Raw genomic sequence first — 20670 nt, forward strand, 5'->3', positions numbered from 1 at the left:
TTATACACATTTTTAAAATCTTCTATGAAGAATATATATATATATATATATATATATATATATATATATAATTATTTTAACATTTGACAAACATGAGAGGTCACTCTGAGCTGGTAGCTGAGACAGGTTTCTTATCTTCTTCTTCCCAAGGAGCTGTTAGCAAAAGGTGGAAGTAACCCAAAGGTCCAGAGATGGATGAACAGATAAGAAAAGTGATGTGTACATACAATGGAATATTATTCAGCTGTAAAGAAGAAGGGGATCCTGACACATGCCACTCCATGGATAAACTCTGAATACAACATAAGTGGAATCAACCAGACGGAAAAGGACAAACGTCATGATTCCACATAGATGAGGTTTCTAGAATAATCCAAATCATACAGAAAGTAGGATGGTGATTGTGAGGGGCCGGAAACAGGGTGGGGAGTGGTTTTCTAATGGGTGTAGAGTTTCAGTTTGAGACACTCCATTCTCCATTCATCTCTGAAACTTTGTGTTTGTAATGGTTGCACAACATGGTGTACAGACTCAAGGCCATTTGACTGTACACCTAAAATGGCAAAAAAAAATTTTTTTTTTCTTTTCATTGATTTTTTGGGCTTGAACCCAAGAGCACTGCACCATTGAGCTATACTGTAGCCCTTTGTAATTCTTGTTTTGAGATAGGATCTTGCTAAGTTGCCCAGGCTGGCTTTGAACTTGGCAATTCTCCTGCCTCAGACTTCCAAGTTGCTGGAATTGCAGGCATGTGCCACTGTGCCTGGTATGTTAAACATATATTTTTAAAAAAAATTTTAAAATCCTGGTCTGGGGTTGTGACTCAGAGGTAGAGCGCTCACCTAACATGTGTAAGGCGCTGGGTTCGATCCTCAGCACCACATAAAAATAAATAAAATTAAGGTATTGTGTCCAACTATCACAAAAAAATAAATACATAAAAAAATTTTAAAAATCCATATAGTAAGTTCAGTGACTAGGACTGGCCAGGAAACTGGACTGGGGAGGCGGCTCAGTGGTAAAACTCTTGCCTAGTCTGCACAAGGCCCTGTGCTGGATTTCCAGCACTGTGGGGTGAAAAAGAGTAGTCTGGAAATCTGCAATAAACAGTGATAGCTATTTGTTTTATATATTTAGTTAATCTTTTTTTAATATTTACTTTTTAATTGTAGTTGGACATAATACCTTTATTTATTTATTTTTATGTGGTGCTGAGCATCGAACCCAGAGCCTCACATGTGCTAGGTGAGTGCGCTACCACTGAGCCACAACCTCAGCCCTATCTGGTAAATCTTAATGCATTTGAAATGACAAACTATCTCATTTTTCTCAAGCTGAAAAAAAAGGTTAAATGGCAACTTTTGTGATGTATGTTTTGTCACAATTTAAAAAACAACAAAAAGAAAAAAAAGATTGAAATGTTAATGCATATAACAAAAATAAATAAATAAATAAACAGGCTGGAGCTCAGACTCCAACTGTTGTTGGTCCTTTGGGTCCTCATGAAGAGGAGCTGGGAGTGCACGAGGGGCATGGCCCAGTGTCCCCATGGTTCTCTGTGCTCATAGTCTTATGATGCCAGACCTTACCACATGATTTAAGAAGGGCAAATGGAGCTGGGCACCGTGGCACATGCCTTTAATCCCAGAGACTCAGGAGGCTGAGGCAGGAGGATCGCAAGTTCAAAGCCAGCCTCAGCAACTTATCAGGTCCCAAGCAACTTAGTGAGACCCTGCCTCAAAAGGAAACAATCAAAAGGGCTGGGGATGTGGCTGAGTGGTTAAGCACCTGCCTAGCAAGCAAGGGCCCTGGGTTCAACCTCCAACACTACCCACCGCTGTGCACACAAAAGAGAGAAAGGGAGAGAGAGAGAGAAAGGTGAAATGGGTCCCAGGGTGGTGCAATTCAGTCCAAAGAATTCGGCAAGGAATGGAGAGGAGGCGGCCACTCAGATGAGAGGAAAGGACAATGACAACGCATTCCTCGCAGGAACATATGGGAATGTGGAAGTCCCAGTCTGCACGGCGAAGCTGAGGGGCTCGGCATCCTGGAGTGGGAGGGCGAGGGAGGTGGAGGGAGAGAGAAGGCCTGACCCAGGGCTGGTGAAGGATGGTGCTAACAGAAGCCACCGTTTACCGTGCATTCGCTACTTATTCCTCGTGGTAGCCTTGAGAGGCACAAATTCCTGACCCTGTTTTACGGATGAGGAAATGGAACTTGGAGAAGTGAAAGGACTTGGTGACAGTTGTGGATAGCTCCTTCCTCCCTTCCAGAACTGTTTCCGCACCACATAGGGAAGGGGCCAGGCAGGCAGGACGTTTCTGCCCCCGCCTTCATCCCTCCAAAGTCCTTCTGTGCCCACCAGGATCTATCTGCCCGCCGACTCTCACGCTTCTGCTCGCAAAATGACTCACCAGGGAGATTGTGCTGGCTGTTTTTTTTTTTTTTTTTTTTTTGAGACAAGGTCTTGCTGTGCAGCCCAGGCTGGTCTCAAACTCACAATCCTCCTGCATCTGTCTCCTAAACAGCGGGGATCACAGGGGCCTCCAATCACACCAGAACTGACTCATCAAAGAAATTAGGTTCCCCTCCTCCACTCCAGCGTCTAGTCACCCTGAGCCCTTGTGAAAGGGCCCCAAAGGCTGCTGGGCTTCCTACAGCAGGAGATGCCCTCCCCGCCACTGGCCTCCCAGTTGTGCACTGCAGTCTGAGCAGCTGCACCTGCACCACGAAACACCAGGGTCTGGATCTGCAGCTGATTGTCAAGTTCATTTTCCGTCTGTGGATGTGCTGCTTCCCTTCAGGAAGAGGAGGGTGGGCTGCTGAGAGAGTCTTCGGGTCTGAGGAGTTGTGGCTGAGAGAGAGTCTGGCTGAGCAGCCCCCAGGGCTTCCAAGTATTAAAACCAGGGGTTGGGCTGGGGATGTGGCTCAAGCAATAACGTGCTCACCTGACAGGTGCAGGGTGCTGGGTTCGATCCTCAGCACCACATAACAATAAAAGATGTTGTGTCCACCAAAAACTGAAAAATAAATATTAAAAAATTCTCTCTCTCTTTAAAAACAAACCACCACCACCACAACAAAACAACTGGGGTTTCAGCCGGCTGAATGGCACAAGCCTATAATCCCAGCAACTGAGGCAGGAGGATCACAAGTTCAAGGCTAGCCTCGGCAACTTAGAGAGGCCCTATGTGAAAATAATGAGAGAGAGCTGGGTGGTGTAGTTCAGTGTGAGGCCCTGGATTCTGTCCCCAGGGTCACAAAACCAAACCAAACCTGGGGTTATAAGAGAATCCTACTCAACATCCTCAGAGCACTGCTTAGTGTCAACTTTGCCTGTGACCTCCTCGTCCCCCAGTGCCTGCTCTTTGGCCTGGCTTTGGATTCCTTTTATGGCCATAGACACTGGGATTTCTGTGTCTTCCGGAGACGTGATGCTTCTCCTAGTTGCCACTTGGGTGAGAGGGGCAGGGAGCAGAGGCTCAGCTCTTGTGCAATGGAAGTTCCTAAAATTTTGTTCAAAGTGATTCCCATGCTTTCATTTATTCATTCTTTAATGCAGTTTGAAACTTACTGTCCTGGATTTTTTTTAATTATTATGTTTTATTTTTTTTAGTTACAGGAAGACAGGATACTTTTATTTTATTTATTTACACATAGTGCCGAGGATCGAACCCAGGGCCTCACACCTGCTAGGTGAGCGCTCTACCGCTGAGCCACAGCCCCAGTCCCTGTTCTGGATCTTCACCCTGGATTCTACCCACCCCTGCCTGACGACAGGTGGCTGGGAGCAGGGCAAGAGATGAGAGAGCCAAGACTCACCTGCACCTCTCTGTGGTGTGTTTGAGAGAAAGGTGGGGAGGGGCGGGCGGGTTGTGAACAGGGTGCTTCCTGCAGCTCCTACCCCAACCCTGGTCCCAGTCCCTGGGCTCTTGCCCGTGCAGGAGGGCCCCGAAGCTGTCACCCCGTGCTCTTGCCCCCTTAAATCCACACAGCAGCTGGAGGGACCTCTCAAAACCCACACAGGTCAAGTCCTCCCCCTGCTCTGACCCTCTAACAGCCACTTATTTTCATCCCCACGTCAAACTCCTCACCATGGCTTTCCAGCCCCTCCACATCTGGCCCGTCAGACTGGCCTGGTGCCACTGCCCCACCCCAGCTCACTGAAGCGCCCACAGCGCTGCCTCTTCTGTCCCTGGGACATAGCCACTGCTCCGTGGCCATGCCTCTGCGCCGGCTCCTGCCTCCCCCTGGAACACTCTTCCTCCCGACAGGTGCCTTCCTGCCAGCCAGGTCTCAGCTCAAATGTCACATCCGTAGGGAGGCCTTCCCTGACCACCTCAGCCAAGGCAGACTGTCTCTGCCCTGATTTTTTTTCCCTCCAGAGCAAGTCTATAATTAGCTTGTTTATGTGTTTGTAAACACTGTCCGCCTCCACCTCCAGGTCACAGGCTGCCCAGGGCAGCGACCTTGAGGCTTCTCCCTCTATTCCAGCACCGGTGACAGTGCTGCAGGTAGGCACTTGAAGACGCTCTGCTGAATGAATGCACCGTGGAAGGACAAGCGCATGATGGGCTGAGGGAGCTGGCCAGCAGATGAGCGCCACTTCCCGGGGCTCCAGGTGGGGCCAAGCTGCGGGTGGGGAGGCCCTCTTGGCAGGTCAGTGGCCATTCACCCTGGGTTTAAGAGAGGGATTGCTCTCCCGTCTCCTGTGGCGGCATGAAGCCTGCACACATCCTCAACATGTAGGGCTCACCAGAGGGAGACTTTGGGGGGAGCCTAGAGCACACTGCTTTGAAGGAGCCATAACAACAGTCGTCGTTTTTGGACCGTCTACACCAGGTGGTAGATTCATGAAGAACCCAGACTCCAGAGCCAAACTCATAGGGACATCCACTGTGTAGTTATGGGACCTCAAGGAAGCTCCTTAACCTCTAGGTGCCTTGGTTTTTGGTTGGTTGGTTTGTTTGTTTTGGGGTATCAGAGGTTGAACCCAAGGGCACTCAACCACTGAGCCACATCCCCAGCCCTATTTTTTGTATTTTATTTAGAGACAGGGTCTCACGGAGTTGCTTAGCGCCTCGCTTTTGCTGAGTCAGGCTTTGAACTCACCATCCTCCTACTTCAGCCTCCCGAGCCACTGGGAATACAGGCATGCACCACCAGGCCATTTTTTTTCACACATAAAATGAAAATAACAGTAGCAGCCATCTTATGGGGTTACTGAAATGATTAACAGACTTAAGAAGAGTTCCACTAAAAAAGCATTGAGACATCTTACAGAAGCGAACACATTGCACGAGTATTACTACTCCACATGACACACTTATGAACCCTTGTAGGGCTGGCAACAGTACTAGGCAGTTCATTATCCACTTTGATCCTCAGTAACTTTGGGGGGGGTCATAATTATTCCCATTTTACTGATCATTAGACTGGGACTCAGAGAGTTGAACTGATTTGTCCAAGGTCTGCCATCCAACTACCAAATGATAGAGACAAACCACAAATTTAGGTCTGTCTGCCTTCCCAATTCTTTTCAGCACATGACACCACGTTTCTAAATAAAAGCTTTCCAGAATCATCTTATTAGAGTAAGATGAGGCTGCTTGGAGCATCTCCCCTCCACCTTCCCAGCAGAGCACACCCCATCCCTCCAGCTTGGCTAGGAGCTGGCTGGCAGGCTGGAATCTGTCTGGGTGGCATCAGTGCACAAACGATTGGGAACCATTCCAAACTGCAGAGAGGGCATCATCCACTGGGGTATCGGCGGAGGCTGGATTTATCCACAGCTTCTTTCTGCTTCCCCAAGGGCCAGCGTCAGTTCTTAGAAAATTCATCCTCAGGTCTGGGCAGAGGCACCTGGAGGCTCGTTGCTCCTGTGCGCCACCTTGAGGGCATCTCGGTGACTGCACTGCCAACATGCAGTAACTGCTCTGGCCAAAGTCCAACAATTCTGACAGCGAGGTTAAGGGCAGAAGATTCAAGTGCAAGTCCTTTCCTGTCACCACGGTGCCCTTCCTGGTCGGTTTCTTGGTATTCCAGCTACATCTATGAAAGCACCATTCTCACTTTTACTGCCACGCGTTTGCATGTGTCATTCCGCTGCTCGGGACGCCCTCTCTGGGACTGTCTGGCCAACAGCCATGCATCTTTTGATTCCCAGCTCAGAACTAATTCTGCCATGAAGTCTCCCTTGACTACTCAAGTCATATGGAAACACTCTCCCTGCGTTCCCTCTGCGTGTTATACCTACTCCCTCCTAAAAGCCCTCACTCTGCGGCCTGTCTCCTCATGAGCTGTCAGAGCCACAAAATCAGAGACCCTGAGCTTCAGTTTTGCCTGGCTTTAGATGCTATGAATAGGTGGGTTACAAAATCATGTTTGGGGCCCTCCTGTGTCTTAGAAAAATATGAATATGTTGCCAGTGTTGAAAACTGGGAGTGTCATATGAAAATCTAGATGTCCAGCTTTCTTCGAAACACTGGAAGATGGCCTGGCATTGTAGGGTGTGCCTGTAAGTCCCAGAGACTTGGGAGCCTGAGACAAGAGGGTCGCTTAAGAGCAGGAGTTCAAAGCCAACCTGGACAACAAACCAAAACCAAAACCAAAACCAAAACCCTGGAGGAAATAGCCCATGGGGTCTGCATTTCCCAAGGCAATAACCAGCTGGGGCTGGGGAGCAGCTGCCTCCTTTGGATAGGCATGTTCTCTCTGGTTTGTCATGGTCTCCATTAGTCACTCAGGCTGCACATATGCCCTGGATCCCTGGAGGATGTTGAGTTTGCAAAGATGTGCTTGCCAAATGCATGCATACATGAATGAATAAGACACGTGAAACAGTGCAGAAAACAGTCTAAATAGAAAAAAAAAAAGTGAATTTCCAAGACTTGCTTGTGTCCTTTAGGTTGCCCCACCCCCAATACCGAACCAGCAGGAAATAGTACAACCTCTAGAAGAGCAAATATATTCTGCTTGACTGACTTTTAGGGGGAAAAATGCATCAGTGGAGAGAGCCAGGAGACTTTAAGGCACTGAAGCAAAGTCACGAAAGTGGTCTGGAGGCATCAGTCCTACATCAGGGTCAACTGTTTTGATTACAGCACCAAACCCAGAACTGGATTAGTGGTCAGCATTTGATTTGGGGATAGGACAACTGTTCACTTAACATCTATGGTCCCTGCCTACTAATTGCCAGTAGTGTCTTCCTGCCCCCACCCCTCACCCCCATTCAAGTCATGACAACCAAAAAGTGTCCACAAATGTCTAAGTGACTCCTGCTGAGAACCAGTAGTCTAGAAGCAAGATGATACTGAAGCCTCTGTTCCTAGGCCTGACCCATGGCAGACATTTCTAGTCGGGTGCATTCATTAAGATAATTCTCCTGATTAAGAACTTCAGAGGCAGGACACAGCTTCAGGCTCCTTCTCCAAGGAGCACTCCAGAGAGCCTCCACCCCCCGAGCTGTGGCTGCCATGTTGGAACTGGGTCAACATCTCAGGCCTGCTTGATCTTGATGATGCCGTAGATGACCTAATTTTTGTGCCCTTACTCTTCTTTCCGATGGCAGTCTTACTGGTACGTTAGGCTTAAAACGATTTCAGTTGTCACATATAGTCTAGAGGCCAACACCCTGCTTGTTCCAGCAGGCCTCTCCAGAATGCAGAATGGCACCTGGACCCCCACCATTGGACTTGATCCACTTCTAAGCCACCTCCCTGTCTGCCTTACTCTTCCCCAGCCCTACTTCTACTGTTCTGACTTCTGTCCTCCCTCATGGGCCGTGACCCATGCTCACTCCCTTATCTACAATCTCTTGGATGATGTCACTTTGGTGATGTCACTTTAAATGCCAGCTACACACTAATGACTCTGTAATTTACATTTCTGGCCTAGACTTTCTTCCTGCATTCCACCCTTGCATAACTGTTTATTCAACTTCTCTGCCTGAATGACTTAACGCATACCTCAAATCCAACATGTCTAAACCTGAACTTTATTTTTTTTTTTTCAGTATTGGAGATTAAATCCAGGGTGTTATACATTGCTAGGCAAGCACTGACTTACATTCTAGGCCTCCCCCTTTTTCTTTTTGATATTGGGGATTGAAAACAGGGGTACTTTACCACTGAGCTGCACTCCTAACCCTTTTTATACTTTATTGTGAGATAGGGTCTTGCCAACTTGCTGAGGCTGGCCTCTAATTTGCAATCCTCCTGACTCAGCCTCCTAAGTCACTGGGATTACAGGTGTCTACCACTGTGCCCAGTTCCCCATAGTCCTTTTATTTATTTTTTATTTTGAGACAGGGTCTCACTAATTGCCCAGGCTGGCCTTGAACTTGTGATCCTCCCACCCTAACCTTCCAAATAGCTGAAATTACAGGCATGTGTATGCAGCTTCCAAACCTGAACTCTTGATATTCCACCCCAAGCCCGATTTCCACACAGTCTTCTCCATATCAATTAATGGCCACTCCATCCTTGCAGATGCTCAAATGAAAAACCTTGGAATCATCTTAAATCTTTTTCTTTCATACCGCCCATCCAACCTGCCAGGAAATCCTATCAGCTCTTTTCCAAAATAGATCCTCAATCCACCCCTTCTTCTCACATTTCTCCCACTTGATCCAAGCCACCATTATATCTGGCCTGAATCATCTCATTGGCTTTCTGACTGATCTCTGCTTCTACCCAGGGGTCCCTGCAGTCCACCCTCAGTCGGAAGGATCCTGGTAAATATGATTTAATTCCAGTGCTCAGTGCCTTCCAGTGGCTCCCATTTCTAAATGTCCCCTCCAACCCTCCCACTCCCCCAATCTGCTCCCTCCACCTCCAGTGTCCCTGAACTCGATCAGACCTAGCACCCCCAGCTTGAAAAGACCCCGATATCTGCACCAGTCACTCCCTCTCCTCCTTCAAATTTTTGCCCCAAGGTCACCTTCTCAACACAGGCTTTCCTCATCCCTCTGATGAACATCCTCCTCTCCCGCTCTGCTTTCCTGTACTTCTAGTCGCCTCCTGCACCGCTGTGTGACTTCTTTACTGAATGTACTGCCTGTTGCCACTCAGGCGGGGACTTTTCTTCTTTTGTATCTGTATTCCTGGCACCTGGAACACTTCCTGGCACGCAGCAGGCCCTCGGCACTTTTTTTTTTTTTTTTTGGTACTGAGGATTGAACCCAGAGGTGCTTTACCGCTGAGTCACATTCCCTGTCCTTTTTTAAAAAATAATTTTATTTTGCTTATTTGTTTATGTGGTGCTAAGGATGGAACCCAGTGCCTCATAAGTATGAGGCAAGCGCTCTACCACTGAGCCACAACCCCAGCCCAACCACCCCCCAGGCCCTTTTTTATATTTTATTTAGAGACAGGGTCTTGCTGAGTTGCTTAGGGCCTCACTAAGTTGCTGAGGCTGGCTTTGAACTTGTGTTTCTCCTGCCTCAGCCTCCCAAGCCACTGGGGATTATAGGTGTGGGCCACCATGCCCGGCTCCCTCAGGAAATATTTGATGAACCAATGTCTGGATGATCTGTGGACACCCTTTGGTGGATATCCTAAGCAGTTCAGCCCAAATGCAGATGCGTCACTCCAGAAAAAGGCTTTTAGGACCTCTGTCCTTTCTGGGTTCAACTTGACCTTGAGAATGTTTCAAGATGAAGGAGCAACAGCACCTGGTCAGCTGCCCCATCGGAGAAGCCACTCCTGTGGGGCCTAGAATTCAGAGGCAACATGATGCATGCGGCTTCCTCCTCCCCCTCCTCAGGCTTCCTCCCTTAAGCAGAGAGGGGGACACCTGCTGAACGCCCTAGGACTTTTACAATGGAGAAGTCAGTGACTTTCCTTACCTTTCCAGCGCAGGCCTTTTTGGAGAGGAGGAGGTGGAAGACTTGGAGTCCACAGAGTCTCTCCTGAAAGAAGAGAGATTGGAGGTGAGCCGTCTGGCAGGCTGGACCAGCGCCGATTCCCCAGGAGGCTGGGAGAAAGGGTCCTGGAGCGAGGCCTGCTGGGGGAGGATGAGGACCCACCTGGCCAGGGCACCTGGAGAGGGAGGTCCAGGCAGTGCTGGCTGCTCACCCTCACCTGTCCGGTCCAGTGAGGCAACAGGAGGGGAGGCCTGAAGATCCCCTGCACCTGTTCTGCCAGGTGTCACTAATTACTCACAACTAGCTCCCAGCAGGCCCCTCTCCTCCTGGCTGCTAGGCAGGCCCTGGTGGGCGCCTGTTCTCATCCGCAGCCGGGGAAACCGAGGGATGGGTTCCAGCCACCCCTGCAGGGCACGGGGGAGGAGGCGCAGGGAGAGAAGTACGAAGACTTTGAAGACACTGGAGCTGAGTTAAAATGGCAACTGAAAGAGCAGGGGACAAAATTAGATGTAGACTGTGCTGAAGTCACGCAAGAAAACCAATGTCCAGGAGGGAAGAAGATGAAAAGAAAACATACCTGAAGGGTAGCTGCAGCCACTGTTAGGGGAGGGTGTGGAGATGGGGGTGAATTTTTTTTTTCTTAATTTTCCAAAATGCATTTAACTTTATTATTTTTATGATTTTTCTTCCATCTATTGATTTTTATAAAATGAATGTTTGCAAACTGCATTTCTACTCCCCATCTCAACCAATTCTAAGTCCTTGGCCCATGTCACCTTCTAACATGGTACATGACTGACTTTCTTATTCTATTTATTCCCTAACTGCCCTCCAGGAAAATGCCGCAAGAGCAGGGTTGGGCAGGTCTTGGTCACTCTGCAGAGTCCAATGCCCCTTGCGCCCTCCGTCTGCCAGTGTCCCAGACCCATGGGCTTCCTCCTCAACCTCCCCAGGGCCTCTGCATTCAGGGATTCTCCAGGCCAGCCAGGGGTGCTGCCTGACAGTCCCGGAGAGGTGCAGACCCCAGGAGCAACATTCAAGAAGACACATGGGGACTGGGGATACATACCCTGGTTGCCTCAGCCCTCGGAGGGACAATTTGACATGTTTTCCAATGTCACCCAGAGTTCCCCAGCAGGATTTAAGTCCCAGTGCCCACGCTGGTCAGCTGCTGGGCAAATCACACTGTTCTAGCTTCCACCCCGCCCCTCTGTCCCTCCAACTTCTGTCTCCTCTGCCTTGCTTCCCACTCCTCTATCCACACCTCCTGAATCGCTTCCCACAATACCTCTACACTTGAATCTACGTGTCAGGGGCTGCTTCTGGGGAACCCAATCTACTATGTGGCCAAGCTTATTCCAAACAGACAGAATCGTGCCTGGCACCAAGTAGGTGCTCACCAAGTAGACGCTGAATGCTGTGAAATCAAACGTGCAGAAACATCCAACTAGAAAGGTGGAAAGGTACCTTTCTCCAGAGGTAACAGTTACTAAATTTATTTATTATTTATTATTATTGTTTACCATACTGGAGATTGAATCCAGGGTGTTCTACCACTGAGCTATACCCCCAGTCCCTCTTATTTTTTAGAGACAGAGTCTCAATAAGTTGCCCAGGCTGGCTTTGAACTTGTGATCCTCCCGCCTCAGCCTCCTAAGTCGCTGGGATTCCAGGCCTGGACCATCGTGTCTGGCTGAGAGGAGGAAACACGAGGCTCCAGTCCAGAGACCCACCACTTTCTTCTTTTTTTTTTTCTTTGTTGAGCAAACCAGAAATATCTACAGTTATTGAAAACATTCATTTTACAAAAACTATCCAGAAACATGAAAAAGTGCTTAGACACCCCAGGAACATTCCTAAACAGGAGAGAGTCGTTTGCACTCTCTCGGTAATGGACACCTGAGTTATGTAGGTAGATCATTTGCCAGAGGTGGTACACTGAGGGCAAAGGTTTCTGATCGTTATTTCAAATTTCACGAATGTGGCTACGGTGTCTGTATACTAAGAAAGTGTATAATTCAGAAAATGACAAAGAGAGGAAGTTCATCAATTGAGCAGAGGTAGGACCCCTGCCCCTTTGCTTCTCCCAGCAGAATGGGGACATGCCTTCCCAGGCTCTGTTGAGCCCCAGTGACATTTCAGAGCCCGAGGCTATGGAAGGTGAGCTGGCATGACAACTCAGCATTCCAGGAGAACAGAACATGGGCTTCAGATTTTATTAAGAAAATATACAGGGCTGGGGACGTGGCTCAAGTGGTAGCGCGCTCGCCTGGCATGCGTGCGGCCCGGGTTCGATCCTCAGCACCACATACCAACAAAGATGTTGTGTCCGCCGAGAACTAAAAAATAAATGTTAAAAATTCTCTCTCTCTCTCTCTCTCTCTCTCTCTTAAAAAAAAAAAGGTGAAACATAAAAAAAAAAAAGAAAATATACATGTACCCAGAGGTGTTTTCAGAAGACTAGAAATATAGACATCAACATATTGACAGTGGTTATTTCTGTTATTCTGCTGTTTTGTTTTCTACACTTTTTACATGAAACATGACTTACTGTTGAAATGAATAAATATGTGTATGTGAAAAGGTTACAAAATAGCATACAGAGAATAATTCCTTTTTTAAAAAATAAGTCTTTTATGAATAGTGATGTATAGGAAAAAGTCTAGAAGAAATATAATTATGTATATGTATACACACACACACACACATACATTCTAGGAAATAGACGACTTTTTTTCTTTTTGTAGTGCTCGGGATGGAACCCAGGGCTTGGTGAATGATAGGCAAGAGCTCTACCACTGAGCTATTCTCCCAGCCCCCATTCATATCTTTAAAAATTTTCTACAATGAATAATTGCCTGTATAATAAAATAAATTATAAGACAGTCAAACTGTACAATCAATATAATTAAATATATTCCAAGTAAAATATTTCATTTTTAAGGAGAAAGAAGTGAGATAACAATGTTCATCTTTCAGGCCACAATAACAAGTCTCAGAGACTAAGGGGGAGAGTAAGAGACCAAGGTCAGTCCAGAGCCTGGCTTTCTGCTTTCCAATCGCCCCCTCTTCATACTGGTTATCCCTGAAGTCCTTTAAAGAGAATTCCTTTCCTGATCATCAAGGAAAAAACCTACACATGATCTGGCTGTCAGCTTTTTGTTTTGTTTTGATACTGGGGATTGAACTCAGGGACACTCAACCACTGAGCCCCATCCCCAGTCCTATTTTGTATTTGATTTAGAGACAAGGTCTCAATGAGTTGCTCAGCACCTCACTTTTGCTGAAGCTGGCTTTGAACTCACAATCCTCCTGTCTCAGCCTCCCCAGCTGCTGGGATTCCAGGTGTGTGCCACCACGCCCGGCTTTCTGTTTTGTTTTTGTTTATCAAGACAGGGTCTCACTAAATTGCTTAGAGCCTTACTAAGTTCCTGAGGCTGGCCTTGAACTTGCAATCCTCCTGCCTCAGCCTCCTGAGTCAGTGGATTACAGGAGTGCACCATCACACCTGGCTCAGGCTGTCATCTTTACCTGGATGTCTATGTTCACTATTCTCCAAATCAGCCCCATAGTCCATTAGGTCTCCTCTCCCAACAACTGTTTATCTTTCAACTTCACCTCACAAGAACCCTCTCCATTCTTGTCCCTCATTTGCCAAGGTGCTTAGAACCCAGAGGTGCTCTGATATGGCCAGACCTGTTAGTGGAAAGAGGTCCACAGGGCCACACGAGCAGTACTAGCAGTGCTCATTATGTTTTAGAAAGCAGACGTGAAGTTGGTGATAAGTTTGGAAAACAAGTCAAAAACAGAACAGAAAGAAACAATATATACCAAATAGTAAGAGTACTTGTCTTTGGGTGGTAGGAATGTGGATGCTCTTATTTTACTTTTCTATATTTCCCATGATTTCTACAACAGATTTTCATTGCACTTATTTGTTTACTTCTCAAAAGTGCATTGTTTGTTCTGATTATACAGGATCATCATGGAGAAAAACTGAAAATAGAGATTTAAAAATTTTATTGTGAAATATAGAAGGTAAAGATCGTCTTAATTACAATCACAGAGATATATCTTTTGTTTGTTTGTTTGTTTATTATGGGCACTGGTGATTGTGTCCAGGGGCACTATACTACTGAATTAAATCCCCAACCTTATTTATTTTTTTGAGACATTCTCGTTAAGTTGCTGAGGCTGGCCTCACATTTGAAATCATCCTGCCTCAGCCTCACCAGTCACTGGGATTACAGGTGTGCACCACCACACCTGACTACATCTTTGTTTTAAACAGTTGTTTCAATTTTTTTTAATTACATCTCTAGCTCTTTTTTTATCTTCTATCTATCTATCTATCTATTTATCTATCTATCTATCTACTTATTTATGTATTTTGTGGTGCTGGTAATTGAACCCAGGGCCTTGTGCATGCAAGGCAAGCACTCTACCAGCTGAGCTATATCCCCAGCCCCTCAATATTTTTTATTTCAAAATCAGTACATATGGGCTGGGGCTGTAGCTCAGTGGCAGAGCACTTGCTCGCACATGTGAGGCACTGGGTTCTATCCTCAGCACCACATAAAAATAAATAAAGAAAAATAAAGATATTATGTCCATCTATAACTTTAAAAATGTTAAAGTTTTTAAAAAAATTAGTACATATTTATTGGAAAAGAAAATTGATATAAACTTATTGAAAGATAAAAAAATAAGAAACTTCTCAATGATACCATCCAGAAATAACTGCAATTGCCATTCTAGTTTTCTTTTCCATGCATATTCATAAAATCCACTTTTTCATTTTTATAACAGGATTATACTATATATACTGCATCGTTCATATTCTTTCAATACTTAGTGAACACTTCACCATATCATTCAATATTCTTCTGTCCTACAGTGTTTCTCCATGTGGGTCCCACTGGTATTTTTTAATTTTTCGGGGGGGGGGGCGGGGTACACTGAACCCAGGGACACTTAACCACTGAGCCACATCCCCAGCCCTATTTTATTTTCTTATTTTGAGACAGGGTCTCACTAAGTTGTTTAGGGCCCCACTAAATTGCAGAGGCTGGCTTTGAACTTGCAATCCTCCTGCCTCAACCTCCCAAGCTGCTGGAATTATAGGTATGCACCACGGGGCCCAGCCCCACAGGTATTTTAAACGTTAATAAAGACAGTCATTCCTCAGTATCCACGCAGGATTGGTTCCAGGAACCCCCATGGATACCAGAATCCACAAATGCTCAAGTCTCTTACGTAAAATACCATAGTATTTGCACATAATCTCTGCCACCCTCCTGTATATACATGTCTAGATTACTTTTAAAATACAACCTAATGTAAATGCTATATAAATAGTTGTTATACTATGTCTTTTAGGGGGAATGATGACAACAAAGCCTGTAGATGTTCAGTCCAGGCATAATTTTTCCCCAAATATATTTGACCTATATTTGGTGAATTTACAGATATGCCATCGGTGGATATGGAGCCCGTGACACGGAGGGCTGTCCGGAGTTCTTCAATGTGGGGGGAATATTCTGTGCACTGCAGGATATTTCTTTTACAACCCAAAACCAGAGCGGGTTGGTTAGGGTATTTTCCACCCTCCTGGTTGAGAATCACTCTTCTCCTGGCCTTGTCTCCTAAGATGTTTTCTGCAAAACATCTTTGTTTTATATAATTATAATAACTGTTCATTTAAAAAGTGTTCAGAGGGGCTGGGGGTGTGGCTCAGTGGTAGAGTGCTTGTTAGCATGCTCAAGGCCCTGGTTCTATCTCTAGCCCAGAAAAAAAAAAAAAAGGAAGGGTTTCAGAGTTCCAAAATGTTTCAGAAACATAACATTAAAAATGTTACCCATAGAACATGTAATCTATGTGATTTTTTTTTTTTTTTTTTTTTTTGGTACTGGGGATTGAACCCAGGGCTGCTTGACCACTGAGCCATATCCCCAGCGCTTTTTATGATTTATTTTGAGTCAGGGTCTCACCAAATTGAGGACCTCACTAGGTTGCTGAGGCTGGCTTTGAACTCAGCCTCTGGAGCCACCGAGATTACAGGCATGTGCCACCAGGCCCAGCAGACCAAGTAATCTTTATGCTTTGATGTGGTTGATTTTTTAAATGAATTCTTCATAGAGGATGCACTGGGTCAAAAGGGATGCACGTTGAAAATACAGAAATGACTTAGTTAGATGTTATCTGATACCATCCCCCTTATCTACTAGATGGACAAATGTAACCACCCATTCCCCTAAGGAGTTAAGTGATCTTCTGGTTACACAAGGAACAGGCAGGTTTTGAGACTGGATCGCATATTGCTCAAGCTAGCCTCAAACTCCCAGGGTCAAGTGAGCCTCTTGTCTCAGCCTCCTCAAGACTTATTTAGAAGTTCATGAAGATTTTAATCTACTATGAAGTTTATGGCCTTTGAACCTGAGATTCATGCAATTGGGGGATGACCTGGCTAGGGTGGGAAAGTGAGGACAGGGACAGAGTTGAGGCAAACAACTGTTCTGTTCCTGCTGGCAGAAGGGTGGAGGCCTGACGAAGACTGGAACCCCACTCCATCACATAATAGCCCTGTGGTCTTGGGGCAGCCTCTGCTCCCCTGACCTCAGCTTCCTGGTGGCAGATGGGAATGCCAAGAAAAAGCTTCCCCAAACACTTCTTCCCAACGGACAAATGAGCTCCAGTCCCAGGGGCCCTGAAGACAAGACAAAAGTGGCCCATGGGGTGGGTCACCAGGCAATGCCACTTAGAGAGCAAATGACCCCTGGCTGGAAAAGCTATCTAGATAGGAAAGGCTGAGAATGAACTGCAAATAATCAGTGGAGATCCACAGCTCTGTGCTGCCGCGAGGGCCGTGGGTGGTGTTAGTGGGTGGCGCCCTTGCTGGATCCCAGACACTCTGCCTCCAGGACCAGCACCATATCTGGGACACGGAGCTTCTAAGCCTGGGGTCCCCCACCCACAGCGGTCAAACTTCCCTGCCTTGGGCTGTTGCCCGGTGGCTGGAGTACAGCTCTGGAGGCCCAGCAAGGCCTACTGGCACACCTGTGTCCCCTCCCTGCATCCTAAGCAAAGTCAGTGCCACCTTGGGTTTATTTGGTTCTGTCAGGTTGAGCCAAAGTCCCCTGGAGGGAGCACTGTAGGAGACAATGACGGTACCTCCCAGGCTGTGAGGCTGCAGTGAGACACTGTACACAGAGCTGCTGGCGGGTGGGGGGACGAGTACAGGCCCCTTCTCCCCACCCCAGAAGAGAAATACCTGTTTGGGGGCTCTTCTCCTCTTTTCTTTTTTGGGGGAGAAAGGCCTGCTTCGGGCTTCCAATCTGAACAGTCGAGGTCTTTCTCCTTCTTCTTGGCTTTCTCTCTTTCCTCTCCTTTTTCCCCTTTGGGGTGTCCTGGGGAGTCTGAAAGCAAAAGGGAGGCATTGTCCCTCAGCTCGGCACCTTCTCAGCAGAACCCCGTGTGACTTTGGGAAGGAGGGAACGAAGGGCAGGGACCAGGACAGGTGCACATACTGTCACACACACACACACACACACACACACACACATACACACACACTTAACACAAACGTACACATAGCATGCGTGCGTGTGTATAAAACACATTTTCACATGGGGATATAAATATAAGTGGCCCCACATCTACGTGCATAGTAACACAACTGTGTGCAGGTAGACACGTCCTGCGGGCACAAACAAAAACATGCAAAGAAGTGCACGCACAGGCAAGCTCATAGTGACGCGTCTCGCTCTCCTGTACACAACACGGACATTCCTCACCAGCTTCCTCCCTGGTCCATCTGCCTTTTATTAAGTCACTCAGCAGACACACTGAGCGCCTGCTATGAGCCAGGCTCTGTCCCCTACCAAGGCCAGGAGGGAAACACGGTGAAAACCAGCCCTGCCCCTCTCACCCAGCAATCGCTTCCAGTTTTTGATGAGGACCTTGGCCAAGGACACCACCTCCCTGTCTGAGCAGTGCTTGCGAACCCCGTTGACGGCAACTCCAATCCTGGTCGTCTGCAAAGCAAAGGGGTCAAGGGCTGCCTGGAATGGACGAGCAGGGGTGGCCGTCCCCCGAGGCAGCACCTGCCATGGCTCAGTCCCCACATCCTCTCCTATCCGGACCTCTCCAGAGCCCCTCTTGATCAGTGGCCGATGTAATGACCCCAGTCCTACAGCTAGCCTACAGCTGAGGCCCTGACCTGCCTCGCTGTGTGGGGTCAGTGGCCAGCTGGGGACAGGACAGTTGGCTGCTCAGGACCCCTCCCCATTCCCAGCCCCCTGGCATCTGTTAGCTCAAGTTTCATCTCGGTGGTGACTCCGGCTCCCACACTTTGGGCCTGTGCTCATCTTCCAGAGCCAGGAGCTTCTGTAAGTTTGGGGGCAATCCAGGGAGGATTTAAAGACGGTGGAACTTTTCCCCTTCCTAGATCCCTGGCCTCTTGCATTCCACAGGCCCAGAGTCTTGGGAATTAGGGTGCTCAAGGAAAGCAAATCAGCCTCCCCAGACCAAAGCCTCTGTGAGTTGGAAAGTACCCAGCCTCCTACAAGATGCTTCTGGGTCCCTCTGGACCAACCTCCATGTCTGCACCTCAAGATGCCCCTCCCACAAGACTCCTCTCAGAAATCCCTCCCTGACTCCACCCTTGTAGGTCTCCCCCAGGGTCCCTCCTTCCCCCAGAAGAGTCCCCACACACACCTGCAGCAGCTGGATGGACATCTGACAGCTGTTCAGCTTCTTCAGAAGGTCAAGGGCCCCTTCCTGTGGGAGGTCACAAGGTGAGACTGACTACCGTGCGAGCTTGGTGGGAGGACAGGGCCCCAGACGCACCTAATAGAAGGGCAGACGTGGAGCAGAAAAGGAAGAAGTCCCCTCCCAGACTAACCTTTTGACTTCCACCTCTGGCACTGAGCTACACGGAGTCCAGCCTGACACCCGCTCTGACCCTGACCCCTGACCGGGCCTTTGCTTTGCTGTGCTTCTGCCCGTGCCCTCCCCCTTCTCTCTGTCTTCCTCTAGATGAACTTGTGCGTCTGTAGCCTCCCTCCCTCCCTTCCCAGCGGTGAGCTGTGAGCTTTCACAGGTGACGACTGTAGGCATTGATTTTTTTTCCAGAGATAGGGTCTCACTATGTTGCCCAGGCTCAGCCTCAGGTGCGCACCACTGCACCTGGGTCTTGTGAGCTTCCCCCCCAGTTTTACTGAGGTATAACTGACATACCATAAAGACACATATTGTAGTGTACGATTTGATGAGTTTTGACAAATGTCTAACCCATGAAACCACCACTAAGGTGAAGATAAGAACATGGTCATTATCCCCAGAGGTTTTCTTGGGCTCTCTTTTACTTATTTATTAATTAAACATTTATTCTTAAGCTTTAGGTGGATACATATCTTTATTTTACATTTATGTGGTGCTGAGGATCGAACCTGGTGCCTTGTGCGTTCTAGGCGAGCGTTCTACCACTGAGTCACAACCCCAGCCCTTGGGCTCTCTTTTAATCCATCCCTCCCACCACCCCCAACCCCAGAAAACCACTGATCTGCTTTGTATCACTGTAGGTGACCTTGTTTTTTTTTTTTTTTTTTTTTTGGCAGTACTCAGGGGTGCTTTACCACTGAGACATATCTCCAGCCGCTTATTCTTTTTGAAAACAGGGTCTCTCTAATTTGCTTAAGCCTCACTAAATTGCTTAAGCAATTTTCGAGATTCTCCTGCCTCAGCCTCCAGAGCTACTGGGATTATACAAGTATGCACCATTGCTCCTGGCATGACTTTGCATTTTTAAGGAATATATATAAAAAGTGCAGGCTGAGAGTTAAGGTTGTGGCTCAGCAGTAGTGTGCTCACCTGGCGCGGGTGAGGCCCTGGGTTCCATCCTCAGCACCACACAAAAAATAAATAAATAAAGGTATTGTGTCCAACTACAACTAAAAAATAGATACTTTAAAAATAAAAGTGCAGGCTAGACACTTTTTCACTAGCTTATTTATTCTGAGATTCATCCTGGTCACCACAGACATCAACAGTTTCTTTTTATTGCTCAGTAGTTTTCCATTGTGTGCATGTACCATAGTGTTTATCCATTTGCTGTGGGTGGGTCTTTTGGGTGGTTTCCAGCTTGGGGTTCCTACACTTCAGGCTTCTAGAAACACTCATGTTCAAGTCTTTGTGTGGACAAACACTCTTATCCCTCTTGGCTGAAGACAACCATTTTAATCTGAGGCCTGGGGGCTGTGCACAGAGCCCAGAGCTCCCCAGGTGACTGCACGCATAGATGGGAGGGGAAGGAGGGAAGCTTAGACTTGAAAATGTGGCTGCCAGGCCCTGTACACACTTGTGACCCTTTTTAGCCTTCTTCCTCCCTCCCCCTTCCTAGAAGCCAGGCCATTGCTTCTCCACCTAAGATCAAGTGGAGTGTCTCGAGGCCAGTCCCAGCCCCCAGTCCTGAGATAGGTTCCCTGGGGAACACCAGCTGACTGTGTCCTGGATGTCCTTTGCAGGGTTCCAGCTGCCAACCCCGCCCTGGGAGGACCTGGACCACCTCCCTCGGGCTGCCCTCTGTCAGTCCTTAGCCTCTTATAGATCTTGGGTTCAGTGTGTCTTCAGAGCTGCATCCTGCAGGTGTGAGTGTGCTTGAACTTGTGGGCCTACAACTCGGTCTACAATATGTGCCAGGCTCTCTTCTAAGAATTTTACCTGCTCTGAGTTCTCACAATGACCCTAGGAAGTAGGTACTATTTATTTCCCCAATTTTTACAGATTGATTATCCCATTTTCACAAA

The 20670-nt window shown here is 47.5% G+C and overlaps 1 protein-coding gene across 2 annotated transcripts in view; it reads right to left on the reverse strand.

Annotated features, from left to right (window-relative positions):
* The window catches only part of Tcea3 (transcription elongation factor A3), a 38526-nt gene that overhangs the window by 14354 nt on the left and 3502 nt on the right, over nt 1-20670 (reverse strand). For both annotated transcript variants that reach the window (XM_078025591.1, XM_078025590.1), the window contains exons 2-5: nt 18581-18643; nt 17793-17898; nt 17136-17280; nt 9848-9910 (exon numbers count right to left, since the gene is read on the reverse strand). In XM_078025591.1, the coding sequence (XP_077881717.1) occupies nt 9848-9910; nt 17136-17280; nt 17793-17898; nt 18581-18643 (377 nt within the window). The remainder of the gene's footprint in view (nt 1-9847; nt 9911-17135; nt 17281-17792; nt 17899-18580; nt 18644-20670) is intronic.

Source organism: Ictidomys tridecemlineatus, chromosome 11, assembly GCF_052094955.1.
Source record: "Ictidomys tridecemlineatus isolate mIctTri1 chromosome 11, mIctTri1.hap1, whole genome shotgun sequence".
Lineage (NCBI taxonomy): Eukaryota > Metazoa > Chordata > Mammalia > Rodentia > Sciuridae > Ictidomys > Ictidomys tridecemlineatus.